The sequence below is a fragment of the Phocoena phocoena genome, chromosome 17 (assembly GCF_963924675.1).
Source record: "Phocoena phocoena chromosome 17, mPhoPho1.1, whole genome shotgun sequence".
Classification (NCBI taxonomy): Eukaryota; Metazoa; Chordata; class Mammalia; order Artiodactyla; family Phocoenidae; genus Phocoena; species Phocoena phocoena.
In genome coordinates this window covers 39,023,975-39,049,479 of record NC_089235.1, presented here as the reverse complement: position 1 = coordinate 39,049,479, position 25,505 = coordinate 39,023,975, and the positions used below count along the sequence as shown (strand labels likewise).

General features: G+C 35.9%; 1 protein-coding gene across 2 annotated transcripts; it reads right to left on the bottom strand.

Annotated features, from left to right (window-relative positions):
* Positions 1-303: 303 nt before the first annotated feature.
* Positions 304-25,505, bottom strand: CIBAR1 (CBY1 interacting BAR domain containing 1). 2 transcript variants are annotated; one of them, XM_065895250.1, is made up of 9 exons: positions 25,447-25,505; positions 24,667-24,901; positions 22,362-22,430; positions 21,291-21,392; positions 18,378-18,383; positions 17,073-17,177; positions 8,130-8,243; positions 2,467-2,586; positions 304-542 (listed from the first exon to the last, which is right to left on the bottom strand). In XM_065895250.1, exons 1-9 carry the CDS (start codon positions 25,470-25,472, stop codon positions 456-458), a joined length of 864 nt encoding a protein of 287 aa, XP_065751322.1. In that variant the 5' UTR covers positions 25,473-25,505; the 3' UTR covers positions 304-455. The 2 variants fall into 2 exon arrangements, with proteins under 2 accessions (XP_065751322.1, XP_065751321.1); XM_065895249.1 differs by lacking the exon at positions 8,130-8,243 and having other exon boundaries at positions 456-542; positions 25,447-25,472.

Genomic DNA, 25,505 nt, shown 5'->3' with positions numbered 1-25,505 from the left:
AAACTTGGCTTTTTGATTAAAGCTTTATGGAACAGAATTTGTATTTCATCAGAATGACTATCTAGGACCCTTTTCTGGTATTGAAAGCATGGTGTCTTAACCTAAAGGAAGCAAGTGGAATTGTTAGAATTTTTGTTGTTGTTATCTATTTAACTAGTGTAACCTCAACTAGGTATAATGCATTAATATGAAATACTTCTGAAATACATAACCTTTTTTAAAAAATGGAAGTTATACAAAAAGATCACATGCTGCTAGACAGAATGTTGAAATGACTGGTATGTAATATTTTTTAACACTTCATTTTTGGTCAGCATAAATTTCCTTTAATAATTTCTCCATTTCCAGTAGGATTTCATTTCATTTCAAGCCAGTATAAAGTTTTACAGTAAAAGTCATTCTGGATTCCAAGTCATTTAAGATGAAAATGGAAATGCAAAGTTTACTTAAGAAATTTAATTTTCTTCTTCTGTAACATCTAAGTCTTCATCCTCTTCATCATCTTCTATTTGTTGATCCTTTCTTACTCGACAGGTGGATACCTGTTAAAAGTTAAAACATTTAAAATAATACTAACTAAAAAATATTTTTACATGCTTGGTATCTTTTTTTTTTTTTTTGCGGTACGCGGGCCTCTCACTGTTGAGGCCTCTCCCGTCGCGGAGCACAGGCTCCGGACGCGCAGGCTCAGCGGCCATGGCTCACGGGCCCAGCCGTTCCGCGGCATGTGGGGTCTTCCGGGACCGGGGCACATACCTGTGTCCCCTGCACCGGCAGGCGGACTCTCAACCACTGCGCCACCAGGGAAGCCCTTGGTATCTTTTTAATACGCCCTGATAGAGAAGTACACGTAGAACAAATATTTCAGAAAAATGTCCATAAGTAGTAAAATTCCCTATGAATTATTGTATTTTAAGGTTTGAAAACAGACGCAAAATTTTTTCATTAATATTATTTTTTGAAGAAAAATGTGAAATTAGCCATTTGATTCCAGTTGGGTACCAGTACTTCACTAACCGACTTTCAGAGAAAAGTATAGTCTCCGTATATTATAAATGTCAAAAAATATTTTAAGTTAAACAGTTCTTAAGTCACAAAAACAGGCATCTGAATGAGAGTCACTAAAGGGATGGCAAAAACACAAGGATATTTCAACTAGGCAACTGAAATATTAAACTTTAAAAATAGTGTGATTTAAATGTAATGAGTTGAGAATCTGAATTCACTACTTGGCTTTAAGTCCTGACTGTTGCCACTTGGATCATCCTGCTTCAAACTTTTCTGAGGGTGATTATACCCAGGGGACATCTGGCAATGTCTGGAGACACTGCTGATTGTCAAAACTGGGGTGTGTGTTTGTGTGTTACTGGCATCTTGTGGGTAGAGGCTAGGGATGCTGCTCAACATCTGTACAATGCACAGGACAGTACCCCTGCCTCCCTCCCCACCTCCAAATTATCTGGCTCAAAGTTAATAGTGCTGAGGTTGAGAAACCCTGGGATTATGTATTCTAAAGTGCAACACAGATCTTGGCTAACTTAGGTGATATTATTAGCTCTAAAAGGTCAAAACTCTGCATACTATAATACTATAGTACTATAATACTAGATTTATGGAATTTATGTGCAAGGCACTTAGTACTGGAATAATAAACATATAATTTGGTTAAGGGGAGAGATGCATAAATAAAAAGCAGTAAATAAATTCTTAGAGGAGAATCAAATGTAAACAGAAGGTACTGGGTCACACTTATCTGAAAGTTATATTTTGAAAATATTTTGCTCAATTTTGAATTCTGAAGGCTAGATATGAAAAAGGCCATAGCTTTCTAAATCAGGAGTTGGCAAGCTATAGCCCAGTTTGTGGCGTTTCTGTAAATAAAGTTTTATTACAACTACTGATTTGTTCATGTATTGTTTATGGCTGCTCTTGGTTGGGGCAGAGACCATTTGGCCCACAAAACCTGCTATTTTCAGTGTGGCCCTTTAGAGAAAAAGGTGGTTGACCCCTCCCTGTTCTAGATACCAGGTACTTCAGGCTTTCTGGATATAGAAGAAAAGAAAATTGATTCTTTACCCTAAAGATATGTGCTTCTGGATCTATGATAATGTTCAACAAAAGCCCTTTTTAGGTATCATTTCCAGTAAGCTGTGATAGTGGGATTTAAACCCTAAATAGTTTGATTTCAGAATCTGTGCTCTTCATGCTATACCAGAGAACAAATGTAGATCAGCATTTTCCTGTCCCTTCCACCTCTGCTCCCAAGTGTTCTGCTTCAGAGAGTAGTATCTTACAGATGATATAAGAATTAAGAGCCGAATCTAGTGCAGTCTTCTGTTATTTTACATAAGAGGGTAAGAGAGGGTAAGTTATTCGAAGCCCTGTGACTTAAGGGAAACATTTTTAGTACTGAACAATTCCAAAGGCAGTAGCTCACATTCCTTTAAATTATGGTTTCTAGCTCACCTGTCCTGTTCCAGATACACACTTGGCTGACAGTGATCTCTGAAGAGGTGACTTTGAATTTGCTCTTACGATATCTAAACGGGATGAATAATCTGGTGGATACAGAGAATTTCGGAAAACCTGTTGCAATGATAAAACATTATAAAGTGATACTAAACAATGGAAATCTAGAAAATCATGTTAAGTTCCCCTTAGTTTATTATGTTAAGTTCCCCCTTAGCTTAGAATTTTTTTAAGCAACTCCCCTCCCCACACTGGGGACAAAGTTTATTTATTGTAAATTTAAAACAAAAATCAAAAAAATAAAATAAATATTTTAAGTTGGAAAGATGTAAGTTAAAAAATTCTATTGAACCACCTAAGATGATGATGGGCCCTGAAACAATCACTTAAGAGCTTTTGCTGGTGAAACATGAAAAGTTCCTACATTCAAAGAGTATGCAAGCCAGTGGGAAGACTAAGTCACAACTTTGATTCTTTCTGTTCTGCTTATCCTCAACTCTTTATCAGTTTAAATTCACTGATGGCTTTCATAGTACATCACAGAAGAGTAAATGGAGCCACTCTAATTTATGGATTCCAGTCTCACTAGGATCTGGAATGCCATCACTTGGCAGTAGTTCCAAATCTTACTGTGGTCATAAGCTTCCCTACCTGTAGTTTTTCCACCATTTCTGTAACAAAGAAGGCAAGTCTGTCAGATGTGAATTTCTTCATATTCCCTCTTTTTTTCCTCAACTCTTCACCCTATCCTTTTCCTTTTTTTTTTTTTTTTTTTTTTTGCGGTACACGGGCCTTTCACTGTTGTGGCCTCTCCCGTTGCGAAGCACAGGCTCTGGATGCGCAGGCTCAGCGCTGGGCTCCGCAGCATGTGGGATCTTCCCGGACCAGGGCATGGACCCGCGTCCCCTGCATTGGCAGGTGGACTCTCAACCACTGCGCCACCAGGGAAGCCCCCCTTTTCCTTTTTTAAAGCAAATGTCATTCTGATTCTCTCCAAGGTGCATTTTCCCTTTAGCGAAACTTCAACAAACAAAAGCTCTTTCTCCAGTTTTCCTCCCCCACAAACGAGATCCATTAAAAAAAAAAAAATTACTTCAAGGTATAACTTTACTTTTTAAAAATCTTCTCAAACATTCTACTTCATTTGTCAACAAACTACAATTAGGCTTTCCCCTTCCACTGAAATTGGTCTTGCTGTCAGTCACCAAAGTTGTTTTTTTGTCTTCAGCTGACCTCGTCCTGAAACTTCTTTTCCATGCATGCCATCACGAAACTCTTCATGTGCTAGCTGCTCTATTTCTTCACATCCCTTTTTCTACTGCATATACCTGAAATATTTTTAAAGGGTTTCCCTTAGGCCACGTTACCTTTTTTGACAACTTTCTCTGAAAGATCTACATAGTGTTTAATGGCTACCCTTCCACCAATTCTCTGTAGACTCTTCTGATAGCCATATTTATGCTCCCCAGTACCTTCTGTTCTAGACCAACACCGTCCAATAGAATTTTCTGAGATGATGGAAATGCTTGCTGTTCTGTGCTGTCCAAAAAGGCCACATATGGCTACTGAGCCCTGGAAATGTTTACGTGACTGACAAACTGAATTTTTAAGTATAATTTAATCTTAAATAGCCACATATGCCTAATGGCTACTATACTGGACAGTGTAGCTCTGGATTCACCTTTACAGTGAAAGACATTACCAAAACCTTAGACCAAGCTAGAAGCCTGGGCATTCTCCCTAAATTTCTCACCTGAGGTAGTTCTATTTTAATTTATTGACTCTATACATCTTTAGCTTACTTAGAATTAGCATACTACAGACCAAAATATGATTTCTCTACCAGAAAACTTTGGCTCCTGACTACTGAGAGTCTAAATGCCTTAGGTGACATTCAAGGCTTACAATCACCCCAACCTACCCGTTATACTTCACTTTTAGCATATATACCTGTATGCAGAACACGTAATACTACTGTGACTTTGCAGTGCTGGTTCCTCAGCCTGGAATTTCAGCGCACTTATTCATCCTTCAGGAGCCAAGTCAAATGCCATCTTTTTTCTGCTTTCCCCTGTTCTCTAGTCAGTAGCTCCTATTGTTTATACCCTCAGTACAGCTTTTATCTCACTGTTTTGTAATTACATGTCTGTTTCTACAACTAGTTTTAAGTTCCTCTAGAGCAAGAAGCCTTGTTTTATCTTTGCAGTTCCTTCCAGCTTAAGACAGTAGCCTGGTAAATGAATGATGTTAACATGAACTTAATCTGGGTGTTTTGAGAAAAAAACGACCCAAACTAGGGGATGTCTCTACACATTTCTTTAAACCTTAAAGAAGTGCAGGACACAAAAGGAATCAAGGGATGAAACTTAACGCAAGAGGTATGATGACTTGGCTTAAGGGTAATTCAGGCATGCTAATAATTAGGTTATTGAACAGTTTACTGAGGACCCAATTATATTTTGGTGCCAGACATGGAACCTGGCATCCTGGTATGATATCAAAACTGCACGACTCAATCCACTGGTATTTGGAAGAAATATTTTTGTTAGAACGACATTCCTTTTTAAGCTTTTCTAGCAAAGATAAAAGTGGGAAGTGGAAGATAATTTACAACCCTTGGGGTAAAAGTCTAAACCAGTTGAATATTAGTCTCCTACTACAAAACAACAGATTTACAGGAATATTAATTTATTGGCAATAATGCATTTTCCAATATGGTCCAGGATCTCTTCTAGGAGTGAGTCTCAAGATCTGAAATATGCTCTGAACTGAATGTACAGAGGTGATCTTTTGAAGGGGAATATGGGCCTGACAATACTTTTTATGTGAAGAACAAATCAGGTAAGATGGTTTCTGATAACTAGATGCAAAAAATTAGCTGCTGCCTGAGTAAGTCAGGACTGCTATCTAAGAAGAACAGCAAATTATTTCTCTGTTCCTCTCTGCATATTTTCTCTACTTGTTTCCAAGAAACTTGTATTTAAAGGGTCCTTCCTCATCTTGGTAGCTGTTTGATGTAATTTTACTTCGACTTGTCCCACACAACTTTCCCCAGACTGCTCTCTTCTCCTTTCCACAATTTCTGTATGGCATTGTAGTGATAGCTTAGGCCTATATAGTTCATGACATCTCAGGACCTTTGTATACCTATCTGAGCTCTCTGCCTGAAAGCTGTTGCCACGTACCCTACTTATCCCTCAAACTTCTGATTAAGAAATCATTCTTTCTCTAGACTATTTAGAATCCTCCATCACATACACTTGCAGCACACTGTATTTTTTTCTTTATTTTTTCTTTGTATATTTTTTCTTCTTCACATTATAAAATGTAAATAGTTACACAGTATATTTTTTAAATGTCTGAACTCCTTCTGAACTCCTTTTAAGTTTCTGCTTTTTTGACAACTTGGACCAATTCTTTTTTTTTTTTTTTTTTTTTTTTTTTTTTTGCAGTATGCGGGCCTCTCACTGTTGTGGCCTCTCCCGTTGTGGAGCACAGACGCGCAGGCCCAGCGGCCATGGCTCACGGGCCCAACCGCTCTGCGGCATGTGGGATCTTCCTGGACCGGGGCACGAACCCGTGTCCCCTGCATCGGCAGGCAGACTCTCAACCACTGCGCCACCAGGGAAGCCCCTGGACCAATTCTTATAATGCAAAATCCTTGGCACTTAGAGTGGTGTCTGGCATATAACAGGTGCTCAATAAACAACTGATGAATGTACTTTTTATGAGGTAAGCACTATAAGTATCTCCATTTTACAGATGAGGAAGCTGAAGCATGAAAAAGTTAACTTGCTCAATACTGCCCCATTAGAAAAAAAGGGGAAGTTCATACTCAAAAACACATCTACCACACAGCCCTGAGATCTTGAATTTTTTTTAATGAATCCTACAACCTACCTAGCTAGCTGATGAAGAACAGTGTTAAGAGAAGTGGTAAAGGAAGTGGCATGACAAAAAAAGATATCTAGGACCTCTGGAATGAGAAGGAAAATCTTGGGGTCCAAAGGGCTTGAAGGAACTTTTAGTGACTTTAGTGACAAGTGTATTGGGTTAAGGGTATTAGAAAAAGGAGAATGAAAATACTTGTAAAGGAAACTTAAGTCCTGTAGGAAAAGCGAGGGATCAATTTTGAACCTGCCACTCAATATAGTGTTGTTTCTTGTAGGAAATGGTTCATGTCACTCATCAAGAACCACGCTTCTGGCAGTATAGATAAGATAAAAACACAATGTCTATAGCCAAACTTCTGGGTTTGGCTCCCAGCTTTGTTACTTACTAGCTATGGGATCCTCTGGGAGGTTCCTTAACCTCACCATGCCTCAGTTTTCTCATCCACAGAAGTGAGGATAATAAATACTTTTATTAAAGTTGATGGTAGGGTTAAAATAATACAATGAAAATGCATAGATCAGTAGCTGGTTCAGAGTAATCACTATATAAACATTTGCTACTTTTACAAATTACAGATAAAAGCTTGATCTATTTTTTAAAAAAATAGGATATAAAAAGGAATAAAAATTTAGAAACCTTAGCTTTTGTATTTGGAGGGAATAGACACTTAAGAAGCCATCTATTAACAAACAGTAATAGAGATACGATCATGTATGCTTAACTGAGGTAAAACTGAGATCAGATTTCAGCATTGGAAAATGTATATACACATACTAAAACATGTACTTTTCTTCATTTTGGCCAAGCTATAATCTGGTTTTACTGAATTCAAGTTTCTTGGAACCAGTAGAGTAGTGGAAAGTGAAGGCCCAGGGGATCTCTTTATAGATACTTCAGTTAAAAAAAAAATGGAATCTTCAAAATTATGAAATGACAGACACTCTCAAATTCTATCACTTAGTAATACAAAATTCTGGTTATATCTTGAGAGTACGTGGCCTTTTTCACTTCTACTGTAGACAGAGTAATATCTCGAATATTTTATCTATTTCAGCAAAAATACTTGCCTTTTTTTCCCCTTTTGGAAGGTAAGCTTGTAGGACATTAACTCTACAGGTGAGCTTGTTGAAACCAGGCTTTGATATTTAATTGCTCTAATGTTAGCTGGCCAGTAAGATTTATTTGTGTTTAACTATCAGTACAAAGTAAACCTACATTTATTTCATAGCTTACTGATTAAGTCCCACAAAACTAGTTAGAAGCCAGATTCTGCCAGATTCTGCTATTTACTAGCTAAGTGGCCAAGGGCAAGTTAAGTTACTTAAAACCTCTACACCTGTTTCTTTAGTTGTAAAACGAGAATGATAACAGTACCTACATCAAAGGAGTGAGTGAGAAAATGCCGGTAAAGCTTTGGGTGTTGTGGCATAAACACTCAAATGTTAGCTCAAATCAATAAATGCTATTTTTAGCACATGTAAGTGACATATCACTAGTCAAAATGATACATTATTTCATGTAATGGCTTTATTTCTATGTTTTACTAGATATTAATCCTTGGATTAATCCTTGGAACTCTACCATGGTTAATTTGAACAGTTAAAAAATAAATAGGAAGTCATACAGGTTGAGCTATTTGGAACTGCATACAATAACATCTAAACCACGTAGTGTTCTAATTTAAGCTATTTTTACCCAAACTAATGCTTTCTTTTAAACATTTCCATATCAATAGAAGAACTGAGCTTAGATGGACTTAGTCTTACCTCTAAATCTTCTTCTTCATCAATCTTTTGTATATTTTGGTAGGCAGCAGTGTAGACCTCTAAAGCTTTGCCGTGAAATAACATTTCGATAGTGATAAATTCTGAAAATATAGTCTAAAAGAACAAGGATTTGAATTTAAACAATCATATAAACTGCTTCATGAATTTAGTAAATTTATTCCTTACTATATAGTCTTGGCATTTTATGAGATACAGAGGTGTCTGTTTTTCCACAGGGCAGATGAAGTACAAAAGATAACTGGAATAAAAGTAGTTGCAAAGACCTTCTGCAGCAAAACTTTCAAATTACACAAAATATTTCCTATCTTATTATTTACTTCCCTTTTTTAGTCGGTTCTTCTATTAGATATTTATGATTTTAAAAAAGATTTGACTAAAATGTATGTCATTATGTACTCTGTTGCTCAGTGCCTATAAGTATTAGCTAAAGCGGTTTAGTACTGAAGCTGTTTTTTTTTAGCAACTCCAACTGATGTTTAAAAGAATGTTTTTTAGGCAAGAATTCTATCCCATCATATTTATATGATACTTGTATTCTCTAACCACAAAGGGATTACTTGGTAATAATGATATTCCTACTACTGATAATAGCACCATACATTTTTATAGAGCTTTCCAGTTTACAAATATATGACTTGTCCAGTGTTGCTCACAGCTATAATGTTAAGACTTAGATCTGATTCTTCAAAGTTATAGCTCTTGCTCATTGTACCGTGTTGTTCTCGCTGGAATCAATCATTTCCTTTAAAAATAAACTACAGGTAAACTCTATGAGCATGATGATGACAACTTACAGTAGGGAAGGTCATGAGCAAAGAGAAATGAATAAAGATGTGCATGTTGATCTAAGCAGAGGTGAGATAATCGGTGGGTAGGGAAAGTATACAAGCCAGACAAGTTTTCAATAAAATAGGATCTATCCTTTTGTTATCTTGTCCCTTATCAAAATAAAAAGTCAGAGCATTAATGTAAAGAGAAGTGGGCAGAATAAGAATAGGATAGAAAATATTCAAGCATTGTCCTTTAAGGGGCAATAGAGATGAGATGGGTTAGGCTAGAAGGCAATAGTCAAATACTCATTTTCCTTCATTTCTGTTCTCCTGTGTTAACCACCCAGATAGGAGTGGTCCTGCACCTTGCAAAGTAGCCATACAGATATCCCTTAGTGTCCTGTGATTTTTTTTTCCCCCCTCTCCATCTCCATTCTTAAGGATTAGAAAAATATTTAAGGGAGAACTAACAGGCTTCTGATTGCTACTCAGTGGAAATAGATCTGTAGTTGAAAGTAACCCTTCTGAGCTGCCAAGCACATATGTAGGGCTAAATGCAAAGATTGGGCTCTGGGATAAATGACTTATAACTATAACTGACAGTGACCTTTACTGTCACTTCATATAGGTCACAAAGTGCTCTGGTATACTGGACTGGCAACTGACTAATAAACAGCATTATGCCAAGGTGCAACTTTGGATTCCACACCAAGAATCTCCAGATAGAAATACCTTAGAGGTAGAATGGCTTTTGACTAGGGCTGGTACTTCTCTTGTCAGTCTTCCTAAGATAGTTGACTAGCTAGAAAGTAAGGGGTTAAGCTTAAATCACTCAAGTAAATTGGGTATTACTCCTCTTTTTAAATAGTTCTACAAATGAACATTCTAAATCTTTAAGAGACTGGCACACTATTCAATAACTAATGAAATCCAAACATTTACAGCCTTATTACACCTAAATCTGTAGGTTTAGGCTTAATTCAAGTCTATTCCACTGTGGTAACTGAGGAATATGGAAAAAATTCAAAATAATTTAAAATATTTTTTGAATATTTGAATATAGTTATTAAATCCCTGATGCCAAAATCTCTGAATGTGATGTCATCTCTGAACTAACAATTTCTTAATAATAGCATTTTATAGGAGTTATATTCCCCTTAGCTCATAAGTAAGCCCTGAAAATATGTTGGTATGTCTGTCACTGAAGAATGATACATTATTTTGGTTTATCCATATCCTCTGATAAAAGAATCTATTACACTCTCATTTTAAAAGACAGAGCTCAACTTTGAGTCTGTTAGCATTCTGCAGTCTCAAAATTTAGTTTCACTTAGTAATAGAAAACATTTTAAGAAGTAGCTTTAATTAGTAAATGGCTATTATTTACTACTTGGAACAATGAGTGAAAAATCACTCAAGTTTTGTGATACTTTGGTTTAATCCTTTATGGTATGACCTTTTATTTCTTGACAAAACGTATACTATATATCTATTTAAGATGGGAATGGCCCTGTTAACTCTTCTGTCAAAAACAGTGATGGAGAATCAGTGGCATTGCTAAGGTAGTATTCCAGACTTGGAATTTTTGACCCAAGAACCATGAAGCCTTAAGATTATCAGAGAGGACAGTTATATCCCTGAGTATAATAAGAAGGAAAAACTACCAGTTATACTTTTTCTTTCTAGCTATTCATAGAATTTCATAAAACATGGGAAAATGGGCAGAAAGGAGGAGGATAACAGCAAGGAAGAATCAGATGACAACTGGTATAAGAAAGAACATAAAAACATTGTGTTTTTAAAATAAAATAATTTCAGTGAGTCACCAGAAAGGTGGTGGAACTTTGAAAGATCCATTCATATTTAGAAAAAATTTTCCTCAAATAAACATAGCTTTCAATGATCTCATGTAATCTGCTAATCTGGAATGGGTCAGTATGGTCAGGGACAGAGGCATTCACGCATTACTTTTTTTCCCTCATTTTCAATTTTATTTTGTGTGACTAGAAGGCCATTTGGGTACGTACTTAAATTTTATTGGTGGGGGTGGTGGGGGAGCTAATATGAAATTCTCTACCCATCGGCAAGTATTCTGCAAAGCAGGTAGCCTAGTAGTTTAAAATAGGGGCTCTGGATTAAGATAAACCTGGGTTCAAATCAAGACGGAAACAAATCAGCTGTGTAGTATTAAACAGTTTGTTCTTTTTTCCTTAATTTCAACATCTTAGGTTTTGCCTTAAGGATTAAATGTAATCCAAGAAAAGGTACAGTATGGTAACTGGCTTAGAGTAAGTGCTCAGCACAAGTGTGCTGTTTTTATTATCCAAGGAGTAAACCAGCTATATTAGAAAATGTTCCTTATCATCACATTAAAGCCTCCATCTAGTTTAATTAGAAAGCAGGATATTTAACAAAAAAGTCATAAAAGGTCTTGTTAATAATTTTGGCAAATGGGAAATGGCAGCTCTCCAGAGTAGAGGCTATTTAATAAATGATGTCAGGAGAACTTTCTATCCATTTGAAAATAATAAAGTTAGACATCTACCTCATACCATATGCAGAATACAACTGCATAAAATGAAATATTTAAAATATTAAAAAATCATACAAACACTAGAAGAAAATATAAGCAAATAGTTATATAATCTTCGGGATGAAAACTCCTTTCTAAGCATGACACCAAGGCAGAAATCAAAAAGGAGAAGATCAATAGATCTGGCAGCAAGAATAAGACTTTAAGGTGGTAAAAACATACCATAAGCAGCAAAATGGGAAAATATATTTGCAACAGATCTTCTCTTTAATATAATGGGTTAATATTCTCAATATAAAGAATTTTTACAAATTAATAAGAAAAATGCCAACACTCAATAAAAATATAGGCTAAGGTCAAATGTGAGTAATTTACTAAAGAAAAATGTGTCATTAAATATATGAAAAAATACTCTGCCTCAACAGTAGTAACTGTAGCAAATTAAGATGATACTGATTTTTCACCTATTAGATTATTTTATTATTAAAAATACTACCACTCGTCATTGTTACATTGGTGTGCTCATGTAAGGTTCTGCAGGAATGTTAACTAGTTAAAGCTTTGTGGACAGAAGTTAAAAACAGCTATCCAAATTGAAAGTGTGTATGCTCTTTGAATGAGAATGCCACTTCTAGTAATTTATCCCAAGAGAATAACTGGACCAGAAAAAAGGTTGATGTTTAATGATGCAACGAGATCTATAATTGCAAAAATAATCTAGATGTCCATCAATGAGGGCTGGTTAAATAAACTGATATATCCATATAGCAGAATACTATATGAGGGTGCCATTACGGACAATATGGATCTTTGTTTCCTCAGCACAAACATATCCATGATATATTAAATTTTAAAAAGATGCTACATATAGTGTGGCCCCATTTAAATAAAACTGTATAGTGGTAATAATATTACCTTTCTCATAGGACACTGTGAGGAGGAAATGAGTTAATCCATATAAAATGCTTAGAATGTGTGACATAGTTAATGTCTAAGAAATATTTGTTATTATTCTTATTAGTATATTTCTTGAGTACATTTCATAGAAAGAAAGTCTGGAAGGATATAAACCAAAACGGCTTATTTCTGAGCAGTGGAATTATTACATTTTTCTCAATAATTTTATGAAAAAAAGTCATGGTGATTTCATATTTATTTATAAGAAAAATAAAGTTACTAAAAATTAAGTTTTGAAGCTATTTCTGGCTCACGTCAGCGACTTTACCAATACTGAATTCCTGTCCCTATCTGTTCCAGGAGTGACCCCTGGTCAAGATCGTTTTCATAGGTCAGAACTTCCCTTGACACCATATAACTGATGACTTTTTCCATTACATGGGAAACAAATAGGATTGTGAGTTTTCTTCCACATTCTATACAACTAAGTTCATACCAGCTTTTCCCAGAAAGACAGATTCTTTGCAAGGTTCCTATCAAAAGTCTTTTCCTAAAAATTGTGCTACCTTACTAATTAACACTGCTGCTAAAATTCAGATGGACTTGTCAATTAAACCCCACCTCAAACACAGTTAATACAGTTATGAGCAGTGCTCACTACTGCCAATCATTTTTACCCCCAGGGAGGTTAAAGAAAGACCCAGAAGCTCTGCCTCCATCTGAAGCAGTAGCCTGATAACAGGTACAAGAAGAATGTTCTTAAAAAAAAAAAATGCTTTGTGTCTGATTCTCCCAAAACATGAGCAGGATCAACAGTTTTGACTTTTCCAAGAATTTATCTCACAAACAGAGGTGTTTGTCAGACATGGTAATATCAACATGGCAATATCTGATTATTGTTTTTGTTAGAAATAAGGGGGTGGTAAAATAACCCTTCTGATTGATTTTCGAGGCTTTTGGGTACAGGATCTGTGCATCCCTCTTTATCCTAAAACATCTCAAATGAGGCCTAACTTGGAAAAGGAACAATTTGACAGTAAGGAGGAAAGACATACAGAACAGAGATTCATAACCTTAACAGGCCCTGGTATTAATCTCTGGAACTCATATTTCTGGGAGTTTGCTAGAGTCATGGGGGCCTGTATTAAAAGTGTACACTTTCACAGATGACATGATCTTGTACGTAGAAAATCTTGAGGAATCTGCAAAAAACTATCAGACCTAATAAATGAGTTTTGCAAGGCTGCAAGATATAAGATCAATGCACAAAAATCAACGGTATTTCTATGCACTTGCAATGAACAACTGGAATGAAATCAAGTAAACAATTCCATTTACAGTAGCATCAATAATCATAAAATACTTTGGAAAAAATTAAAGAAAAGCACAAAACCTACACTTTGAAACTTATAAACATTGTTAAAAGAAATTAAGGATGATTTAAATAAATGGAAAACCAGCCCATGTTCATGGATTGGAAGAATTAATCTTAAGATGGCAGTACTCCTCAAATTGACCTACAGATTTGATGCAATCCCTGTCAGCATCCCAGCTGACTTGTAGAAACTGACAAGCTGATTCTAAAATTCATACCGAATTACAACAGATCCAGAATAGCAAAAACAATCTTAAAAAGGAACAAAATAGAACTCACACACCCTGATTTTAAAAGTTACTACAAAGCACTGTTAATTAATCAGGACAGTGTGGTACTGGCATAAGGATAGACATAGATCAATAAGAATGGGAGTTCAGAAACAAAACCACATCAACTGATTTTCAACAAGAGTGCCTAGACTTCAATGAGAAAAGAACAGTCTCTTCAATAAATGGTGCTGGAACAACTGGATAGTCAGTCACTTGCAAAAGAATGGGGTTTAACACCTTCAGTTCACATGATACACAAAAATTAAATGCATAAAAGACTTAACAATGAAAACTATAAAAGTGTTAGAAGAAAACATAGGGATAAATCTTTATAATCTCAGATTTGGCAATGGATCCTTAGATATGACACTAAAAGCACAAGCAACAAAAGAAAAAGATAAATTGGACTTCATCAAAATTAAAAAGCTTTGTGCTTCAAGGGACACCATCAAGATAGTGAAAAGAACTCACAGGATGGAAGAAAATAACTGCAAAACATCTGATAAGGGATCTGTATCCAGAATATATAAAGAACTCTTAAAATGCAATAAAAAAAGATAACCCAATTAAAAGATCTGAATAGACACTTTTTTCAAAAAAGATATACAAATGGCCATAAGCATCAGCAGGAAAATGCAAATCAAAACCACAATAAGGTACCACTCTACATCCACTAGGATGGCTATAATGAAAAAGTCTGATGAACAACAAGTATTGGTGAGGATGCAGAGAAACTGGAACCCTCATATACTACTGGTGGGGAAATACAATGGCACAGCCACTTTGGAAAACAGTCCGGCAGTTTCTCACATAATTAAAGACAGAGTTACCATATGAACCAGCAATTCAACAGGTTATATGGTTGAACTGAAATGAAATGTCCAAGAGAAATGAAAATATGTCTATACAAAAACTTGTCCATGAATGTTTATATCATTAATCATAATAGTCAAAAGGTAGAAACAATCCGAAAGTCCATCAACTGATGAAAAGATAAACATAATGTGCTTAATATCCATACAATGGAATATTATTCCACCATAAAAAGGAATGAGATACTGATACATACTACACTACGGCTAAACCCTGAAAGCATGCTAAGTGAAAGAAGCCAGTTACAAAAGCCATGTATTTTATGATTCCATTCATATGGAATGTATGTTCAGAATAGCCAAATCCAAAGAGACGTGAGATTAGTGATGGTTGCTTAGGCTGGGGGTGAGGGCTGGGGGAGCAGGAAGGTAAAAGTTAAAGTGTACTAGGCCTCACTTTGAGATGATAAAAATGTTCTAAAATTGAGTGATGATGGTTGTACATATCTGAACACACTAAAAACCACTGAGCTGTACATTTTAAATAGGAGAATTGTATGGTATATGAATTCTCTCTCCATTTTTAAAAAAGTAGGTTTTTTCCTGTCTTCTTTTTTTGTGACCACCACAAGACTTCCCTCTTCCAGGGTCATGATATAGCAGGCCAAGAGAGAAGCTTGGAAGCCCTTTTCTTCTCTGTGCACCATCCACTGTGCAGTCCCTTACTCCATGTCCTACTGCTTCAGGAAATCCCAGGTCGTAGGAATTGTAATTGGGAATTCTGCACTCACTGTCTCTGCCCGTTTTGTAATTGGTGATGCTCATGGGATTAAAAACACCTGTAGAGTTGGCCAGCATGCAGATGGAACACTGAAGTGAGCCTAAAGATCAGAGACAGATTGCGATGTGTAAAAGAGAAGTTTTTAGGCATGAAGAACAGTGGTAAAGTGAGGAATCAGGCTCCCAAGTCACTGAAGAAGCCCTTACTTAGGTGGCAATGAATCAGACATACCTCACAAGTCTCCAATCTCATTTTTCAGATTAAAGCCAATTATTTTAATCTTCCTTCCCTTCTCCCTCAATTTGAGAGAGGATGTCAGCAGTTGTAAAATGTAATGCCCTGCCCACACTCTTCTATGTCGGTAAAAGGGTTTGTCTCAGGGCAGCTCCTGAGGTGCTCTTCCTGAGTAGCAATCTACACAGCAGGGTGCAGAGTGAATTGAAAGGCTTACATTTTTTAAAAAATTTTTTTAATCTTCAGGACCAAGTAGAGACGTTTGAGCCTGGCTATCAGAAAAATCAAAGTTCTGAAATCCTATGCAACTATGATAGGAAATTAAAAAAAAATAAAAGGGCAAATGAATGTTGTTTCATGGATTGTAGAGAGAAATGATACAATTAAGTGGCAGATAATGCCTATTTTATTGATAAGAACGTAACTTTTGAAGGCAGGATATTTTCTTTGTTAATAAGCTATTAAAATGACAAAAAATACTTTTCTTTAAAAGCTGTTCCAGGAAAATTTGCAGTGAGCCAAAAGGCATCCTTAGATGACTTGTTTTAAAGGCCATAATGTGATCATAAGTAATCCTCCAAATCTTTCCAAGATGCCTATGAGAAAGTCACTGAAGACCTTCTCAAGTCCATGATCCTGAATATCTACTGATGTGTTATAATAAGTCAATTCTTGTGATACCATACCATGGTGGATGCAAGTTTATGTGGTTAGCTACTCTTAATTATTTGATAATATGTACGTATTAGAAACCTATAAGCTATAAAAATTAGTGATGGTGTATCATAATGGAAAGCACAGATTTTTAAAATACATAATTGGTTTATAGTTCAGACTTTTGGCTATGATACTTCAGAAAGGTTACTTTATATCTCTGCTTAATTTTTTTTTTTTTACATAATATATGATAACACTACCTCACTTTCATGGGGTTGCTGTAAAGATTAAAAGATAATTTATGTAAAGTGCCTGGAGCCGTACCTGATACATAAAAACATAATAAATGTCATTTTTCTGTGATTAACACTATTTGTAATAACATTTGAATATCTGGCCTTTGGCTGGGAATGGAGCCCCTTTAAATACCATTGTTTCCATAAGAAAATAATATTTGACATGTTTCTGTTTACATCTTTTTCACACAGACTATTTATGGACTAAAAAAATCAGTAATTTAAATTTGTCACAAATTTAAATAAAAAATAAGGTTAGAAAACATATTTTGAACCTTAACAGTTACTTTGTTACCTTTATATCCTTTATTTTCTGCTTTTCAAAGCTGTCAATAGTCTCCTCCAGATGGCGAGTTGTTCGAGCAGCATCCATTGTGGCCCTTTGTAATTCAGTTTCTGCCTACAAAAGTGTCCCCGCCAAAGTACAGGAAAAACTCAAGTCAGAATCCATTTGACTGAGTCTTTTTGTAAACGCTACCACTGCAGTACTGGCTTTTTGCCATAACAGCGTCAATCATTCAAAATATATTTTACCACATAAAGTAAAACGATCTATACGATAAGCACATGCAGAATAAAGAACTTTAAATCTTTCAGGTGACATGATTCATGATCTCAAACAAAAGAAAACAAAAATTCCTTCCCTTTCTGCATACAAAATCATTTTATTTCTATATCACCCTTGGATGATTTACTGTAAAACAATTTTCTATATTTTCTACTGCTTTCACATATTTCACTGTCTCTGCCATTTATCATACTCTTTTCTCCTATCTCTCTCCCCTTTAACCCTTTCTCCCCCCAAATACTTAAGTATTTTCAATCTTCTAGTTCTCCAAATGCATGAAATGTTTCTACTTCTGTAATATCCTAATCAGGTAGAGTAGAATATACACTACAAATATTTATTTCAGCATGGATTTTCTATTTGTATATTCTTCTTATAAGCTAACAATATTACACTATTACTTAGTTAATGCTTATTACAAAAAATATATACCAGCAACTAATAAATTAGATGGAAAATCTAATACTTTCCTTCAAAGTACTCATACTATCTAGATCCATGTTGTACAGTCAATACGGTGGCCACTAGCAACATGTAGCTATTTACATTTAAATTAATTAAAATCAAATGTAAATTAAAAAACTGGTTACTCTAGTTGCCATTTCAAGAGCTCAATAGTCATATATATAGCTAGTGGCTACAGTGCTGTAAAGTGCAGAACATTTCCAATCTAATCATGTATTTCTCTTTAAAAAAATCATCTCTTCCTTTAAGGACAACAGTTTGCCCCAAAATATTTAAAATTTTTTGTTAAACTATAACATATTTTTAAAAACATGGCCCAATTTTCTGATTAAACTCTTTCTAATAATGTTTCCTATGTTAGTATTATGTTTACTCAAAAGTATCACATATCATCATCTTAATATTTACTCCATAGGAAAAATTTGCAGTTGTGAATCAAAGTTTTGTGAAACATAATATTACGACATTTAAGCCTTTGCTCTCTTTTTCAAGAAAATGTATAAATTGAAATAAGTAAAAAGGTTTACTATAGGGGTCCATCTCTTCACACATCACTTTATTACCCACCTGTGACTGAAATTTTTCATAAAGGAAAAAAATACATTTCAAATAGAACAATTTCTTCCAATAAATTAAAATCATATACTATTATAGAATTATATCTTCTTGCAATTAGATTATACATTAATCATAACTTTATACTGATTATATACTCTTACAACTAGGTTAATTCAGATATACAATTTCAAGAAACTAAGCATTTAAAACTTATTTATATATATCTCTGTGTGTGTACATTTGCTATATAGGGTATAAAGTTTTCTTTAAATCCATGCAAACTTTTATGCTTTTAATCATAACCAGTAATCAAAAACAATTCTATTACTGATTTTCAGAATTTTAAAAATATAACTATCACAGGATTTATTATGAAAAAATTTCTAACAGTTATGATGCATGTTAACCTTTTACTAATGAGAATATTCAAGCAGACTATTTTTCTAATACTGTTCAGTACATGTGACTTGTGAAATTCTTTACCGTGACTACTTACTTTTGACTTAACATCTTTTCCCTCCCCGTTTATTGACAGTTTCATTTTAAAATCTGGAAGGGTAGGTAGAGTTGGCTAAATTAGCAAAGAGCAGGGAAGCAGAAGCCACAGCTGGGACATGGGTATCTTAACCTTCTACCACACTCCAGCAACTTCGATTCATTTCTTAGTCTCAAATCCTTTTACTCGGGCATAGCCACGTGCCCAAATTCGCACAGCTATTTTTAGCAAAGTGGATACAGATTTCTGTTTCTTCCTTTTGTTGAAAATTCTTCAAAATCCTATAACATACCAATTTGGGTAGGAGATACTTTTGATTAAAATACTGTGATACAACTTTATGAATAAGGATATCAGTATATTTAATGAAATTAGTCATGAGTGCAAAATGGCTTATAAAAGAGTGAGCCAGATCGGTGTTTTTCTAACTGTTGCAAGCTTTTTCAGAAGCCACCAGGGGCCTTAGGGGGTCCAGGCAGAACACTGGGATTCTTCTTTACCCCATCCTCTTATACCAGAACTACTCTTTTATTTTATATACTAAACTTTAATGTACTTCTTTTGAAGATCAGATGAATTTTAAGGGTCTATCCTGGTAAATATTCTATGATGCTATGATAGAATACCTTTATATTTATAGTGAATGCATTTATATGTAGACTGTCCTTTATTTTCTGGTTTCAGGTTGTCAAAATCCACTGGAGTCCTACACCTTTCCCACTGAGTGTGGCAATTCATCTACAGCCATAATCTATTCAGTTGCTGCTTTATCTCCCCCTGTGTGAACTCCTGACCTGCTCTGTCTATGGTATAAGACAGCCACCTCCACAGCAGTGTTTACAGCAAAGTACCAAAGTCAGAGGCGTCTGTCTTAGGAAGACATTTATTTCCACATCGAGTGCCCATAGCAATACCCCTGAATCAATCTTACCACCTCCTCAAGATTCCAGATGTGACATTTTTTCTGCCCTTATGTACTCTCCCCTCCTCCAAACAAAGCAGCAAAATTTTGACCTCTGGCTTGATTCTTAAAAACTGGTGATATTCCCTAGTCTCTGCCTTAGTCCATAGTTGTCAGTCAGATTTTCCAGCATTCTGTAGTTTGTCTGACTTGCTTGAAACCCAGACTCTATAATCTCCAGTTTGTAGATCCCAGACATGTGGCTGCCCATTTTTATTACAAGGTTGGGTGTATGTATCTTTGGTCCAAAGGAAGGAGGACCAGGCTGTTGGTGCAGCCCAAAATCACTAATCAAGGGATTCCCCTCAGAAATGGAGGTGTTCTGGAACCTCAAATGTCCCCAAAGAGTCAATCCTCATGTGGTTTCTGGCAAAGGTGGGCTGTAAAAAACCTTAAGGAAGTAGGGAGGAGACACAAGGAATGGGAAAAAGAGGCAGCGGGATAAGTTAGTACTTTATATACAACTGCACCTATCCCAGTTGCTGGCAATTAGCCAGATGCTATTTTCTTTATTTAGTTAATTTATTTCTCTAACTATTTATTTATTTATTTATGGCTGCATTGGGTCTTCGTTGCTGCATGTGGGCTTTCTCTAGTTACGGTGAGCAGGGGCTACTCTTCCTTGTGGTGCACCGGCTTCTCATTGCAGTGGCTTCTCTTGTTGCAGAACATGGGCTCTAGGTGCGTGGGCTTCAGTAGTTGTGGCTCATGGGCTCTATAGCGCAGGCTCAGTAGTTGTGGTGCACGGGCTTAGTTGCTCCGCAGCATGTGGGATCTTCCCTCACCAGGGATCGAACCCGTGTCCCATGCACTGGCAGGCGGATTCTTAACCACTGCACCACCAGGGAAGTCCCTGTTTCGTTTTGAACAAGGCACATTCTAGTTTAACAAATAATCATCCTGAACAGAAGAACCTTGTTACAGTAGACACTCCTATTTAGATCTGTGTCCAGCTGTGGACCTCAATTATACTCTTGAATCTCCTGAGGGTCTTTGGCTGGAAGTCATAATTGTGGTTTCACATAGCTGTTGTTTTTTAAGATGAAGGGAATTTTACCAGGAAAAAAATTATTGTTCCTTCCTTTTCTCAAATGCAGGGCTGAGAAGGCACTGATATATTAGGATTAATGATAGATCTTTAACTTTATAATTAATATTTAGTCATCATTTATGTAAAAAATCTTAGAATTTTGTATTTATTCTTTATAAAAACATCTACACTTATGAGTGTTTTATATTTTGAATATCTTGTGGAAAACAACATAAGACTGAATTAAGTTGTGTATTCTCTTTAAAATTAGCTAATTTCCATAGTGAGAATTTGTAAATGCATGTGTTTCTTTTCAAACTTTACATTCATATTCTTTGCACATTTAAAGTAGAAATACATCATTTCCATATATATTTACTTCTGTACTGCATACCTTACAAAGTATCTTTTTAAAGACCCAAATTCAAAGGATACAATAACATGTCGATCAGATGGGTTTCTCTGACGTGTTCTTTCTAACTGAGTTAACTGTTTAGCTTCTCGATTCCTTGCTGTTAATGTTGCTTTGAGGTCATCCTGTAAACAGGCATTTCTTTTTGTTAATAAAAATCTCTTATTTTAGTAGTAAAATATACACTTCTTTGTTTTAAGAAGGGAAGAACACTCCCTATTTGATCCAGGCATCATTACCACAGGAATTATTACTATTGCATAATCAGTGTGTGTCTTTTTGTGTGAGACTGTGTGCATGTGTGTAGTTTAATATCCTCTCAAATAATGACATAATTTCAATGCAAAACTATATATATATTTATATATATGTATATACACACACATAAAATTTTGATTGTGGTGGTATTTACAGATATATACACATTTATTAAAACTCAGTGTACATTGAAAACAGGAGCATTTTACTGCATGTAAATTATACCTCAATAAAGTTGATTTAAAAAATAGAACTTTGGGAATGTAATGTATACCCTGGTGACTAGAATTAATAATACTGTACTGCATTTTGAAAGTTGCTAGGAGACTAGATCTTAAAAGTTTTCATCACAAGAAAAAAAAATTTGTAACTATGTATCATGACAGATGTTAACTAGACTTATTGTGACCATTTCATAATATATACAAACATCAAATCGTTGCGTTGTACACTTGAAACTAATATATGTCAATTATACCTCAAAAAAATTAAGAAAAAAAAACTTTGTCACATTCATTTTTAGTTTACACGTTATCGCCTGCTTTAAAACAAAAATATAAACAAATTCATTTAGTAAAATAATTTCTGTCCATATATTCTTCATGAATATAAATATTAAATATTTTAAAGTTTCCATAATAAACAAAACTGCCTTTATGATGCTACAGTAGTATATAAAAATACTTCCTTATTCTCAAAGTTCTAAGAATGCTTCAGAGTATGTAAAAAGAATGACTAAACACTACTCTGTACCTTTTATTAAAAGGACAGTTACTGGAAACCTCATATGTTTTGCCAGAATACCTAATAATAGTAGAAAAAATGAATTTACTTACTCGTTTCATTTTTACAATGGTTCCATAAGCTTTCAAAGGTTCAACTACTTTGGCTTCAAGTCTTTCAACCTATTGAAAATTATTATAAAATATAACTGAAAAGAAACACAGACATATCAAAATTTAAATTCTGAAATAAAACCTGTGCTGTCAAACCTGAACATAATTACTACACCGATTAATATTTGAAATTTTTTAAATTAAAATGTCAGTTACCGTTATAAATAAAAGAATAACCACCAGAAATTGATAAGACTCAGAACCTAAACTCAAATACATTAAAAACTGTTAAGCTGTGCAGTAGCAATAAAAGCTTTTGGTAAGTTTTAAGACACCTCAAATTTTATTGCAGCTACCACTTTCAGTGTGTTTAATACTTGGATGGATACTTTACATACATTATATCCGAAATGTAAAAGCCCAACCTTCCAGATAAGAAAATCAAAGCTGAAAAATATAGCATATTGGAAACATTTAAAACAACACAATCCTCAAAAGCAAAAAAGCCTACAGACCACTTAGAGAACAAGATAAATAGTGTTTCTGAGCTGTTATACTGTATGGTGGATCTCTTAGAGTTAAACCGGTTTTCTTAAACATTACAATATTTATCAGATTTTGAGTAATTTCTCCTTTTACTAATAGCACTAGTGGAAGGCACTAAAGAAACAGATTTTTTTTAAGGCAAGTATATAACTATAGCATAAGAAAAATAACTCCAGGACATTAAAATTTTTCTTTTTCAGGATAGCTAATACAAGATGACATGTATTTAATTGTTTAAAATGAACATGTATTACTTTTGTAGCAGGAAAAAGGCTTTTTTTTTGATGATACAGGTTTATATAATCAGTGAGTGTATATCACTCCATATTCATTTTTGTTTAGTTTCTATAAACAGAATGTATATGAATGTTTCATTTAAAAAAATTTTAGGAAAATGGAGAAGATCAAGTTCTCATTGAGCATTTAAATATTAGGAATCCTAAAATCAAATCCATGAATACTCAGGATTATTTATTCCATTTCAAATAATCCATACACTGATTATTCAGTGTAAAGATTAGCCAAGTCTTTTTTTCTGTTCTCCTTTTTGTAGCCTACCTTTTGTTCATTGTTCTTTAGCACCTCCACCATTTGGTAAGCAAGTGAAATAAAAAAAACAAATGTAAATCAATTCAGTTTGCTATTTGATAAATAGCATAAACGTTTTCTAGAAAGGGGCAATGAAATTATTGGCTAACATAGGGTTCTAGTATTATCTGTGAGTATAAACTAGTTTTGAAACATTAAGTTCCCAGTTACACATAACTGAGAGTTGCTTATTACAGAATATCATATGACAAGAACGAAACATTTTCCCCCAAAGTAGCCCCAAAAGTAATTACTACTCAAATTTCTGTATGATTAGCAGTTATAGGTTTAAAGATCATTATCTTCTTTTTGATTCTGAGGTTTTTTTGATAATTGAAATTTCTGTTTTAGGCTTTTAAAAAGGAAGAGAAGCACTGATGAGAAAAGTACAAAAGAAGCAATGCAGCTCTAATTGGGCAACTTCTGACAAGTTAAAAGTTAAAGTGAAAATTTCTGACCTGTATCTTGAATCCTGAAGTAAATATAAGTGAAAGTACTGATGAGGTATTAAAGTAAATGGGCTTTAACAATTTAAACAATTACAACACCACCTTCTTCCCTCCCCCACCCCAAAGCAAGAAAAACCCAAACAAACCCACAAAAAACCAAAAAAACTCCACAAAATTTCACTACTGGTTTGTATGCATAATACCATGGTGACTAGAATTAATAATACTGTACTCCCCCTCCGCCCCCGCTGCCCCCCCCCAAAGTTGAAACATTGGTCAACTTTCCAGAGCATGGAAGCAGCAACAAAAATCTTTTGTTCATTTACTACTTATTCACTCACATTACCACTTCCAACATCTTCCATCTCCATATATACTTTAAAATATACCTACCTGCACACAAGACACAAATCATGCTCCTTTTCTTGCCCTGGGGTACTACGTTTACTACGCCCTGCAAATAGCCACCCCGTGGCCAAAAGTTGGCAAGTAAGGTGGGGAAATTCAGTACTTCAAGACACCCTAGAGTTTAGTTTGAAAACGGTAAAATCACAGGAAGCGTCCCTTTAATAGACTTACACAATGTTACCGACATGAAAAGGTACGTTTATCATCAAGAGTGTGTTCGCCACTGCAGTTAGGTAGATTACAAGTCTTCAGGGCTCCTCGGTCCACTACGTCAGGGCTCATTCATAACATGACGGTGTGACTTCACTCCATACCTCTGCTTGTCGATAATCCTGAAGTTTGGCAAACTCATCAGCAAAGGTTTTCAGGCCCTGCTTTAACTTCGGGGTCTCTGTAGAGGCATACACGTTGATTTCATTCACCAGGAGGTCTGCTTTGTCTCGCAGTCTGGCAGTTTTCCGCACATAAGCAGCAAAGATTTGGCACAGCTCTCCAAAGTGCTTCTCCACATTTGTGACAGCATCTTGCAGTTGTCTGGTTTGAGCATCCCTAGAGAAAAAGGTGACACAAAAAGCAAATCATTCTCATTTGAGATGAGATGGCTTCATCTTCACGTTAATTTGATTATGCCAATACTCCCGGGGTATTCTGCAGCTTCGACGGCGCAAACCTTCAAAGATCCCACCATCTCCCAAGGCCGATCCTCCTCCTCTAGGTCCCCATTCGGGGCCTGGCCTCCACATCCCACAGTGCAGGCGCACGAAGAGGCCTGGCTCCGGCCGGCGGCGCCACTGCGGGGTGGCGGCTCCCGGGGCAGCTCCGCGCCATGCTGCCCAGGCGCCCGGCTGCCACCCGGCGTCTGCACCGCCCGCGGCAGTGCGGGGGCTGGCGCCTAGGGAGCGTGAGGGCCGGCCACCGGGGCTCGTCGCAGCCCAGGGAGGTAGGCCCCAGAGCGCGGCGGCTACTGTCCAGCCCCCGGCCCCGCGCCGTAGCTCGGCGCGGAGGCCCACGGAGGAAGGCTCCACTCCCCAACCCGAGCCCTCCGAGCCCTCGCGTGTGGCGGCCCTGGGCAGCTGCGGCCCCGGGGCTGTTACCGGTTTTCCAAGCTGCGCCTCAACATCTTGCCTCGCGCACGGTCGGAGACCCGGGGCTG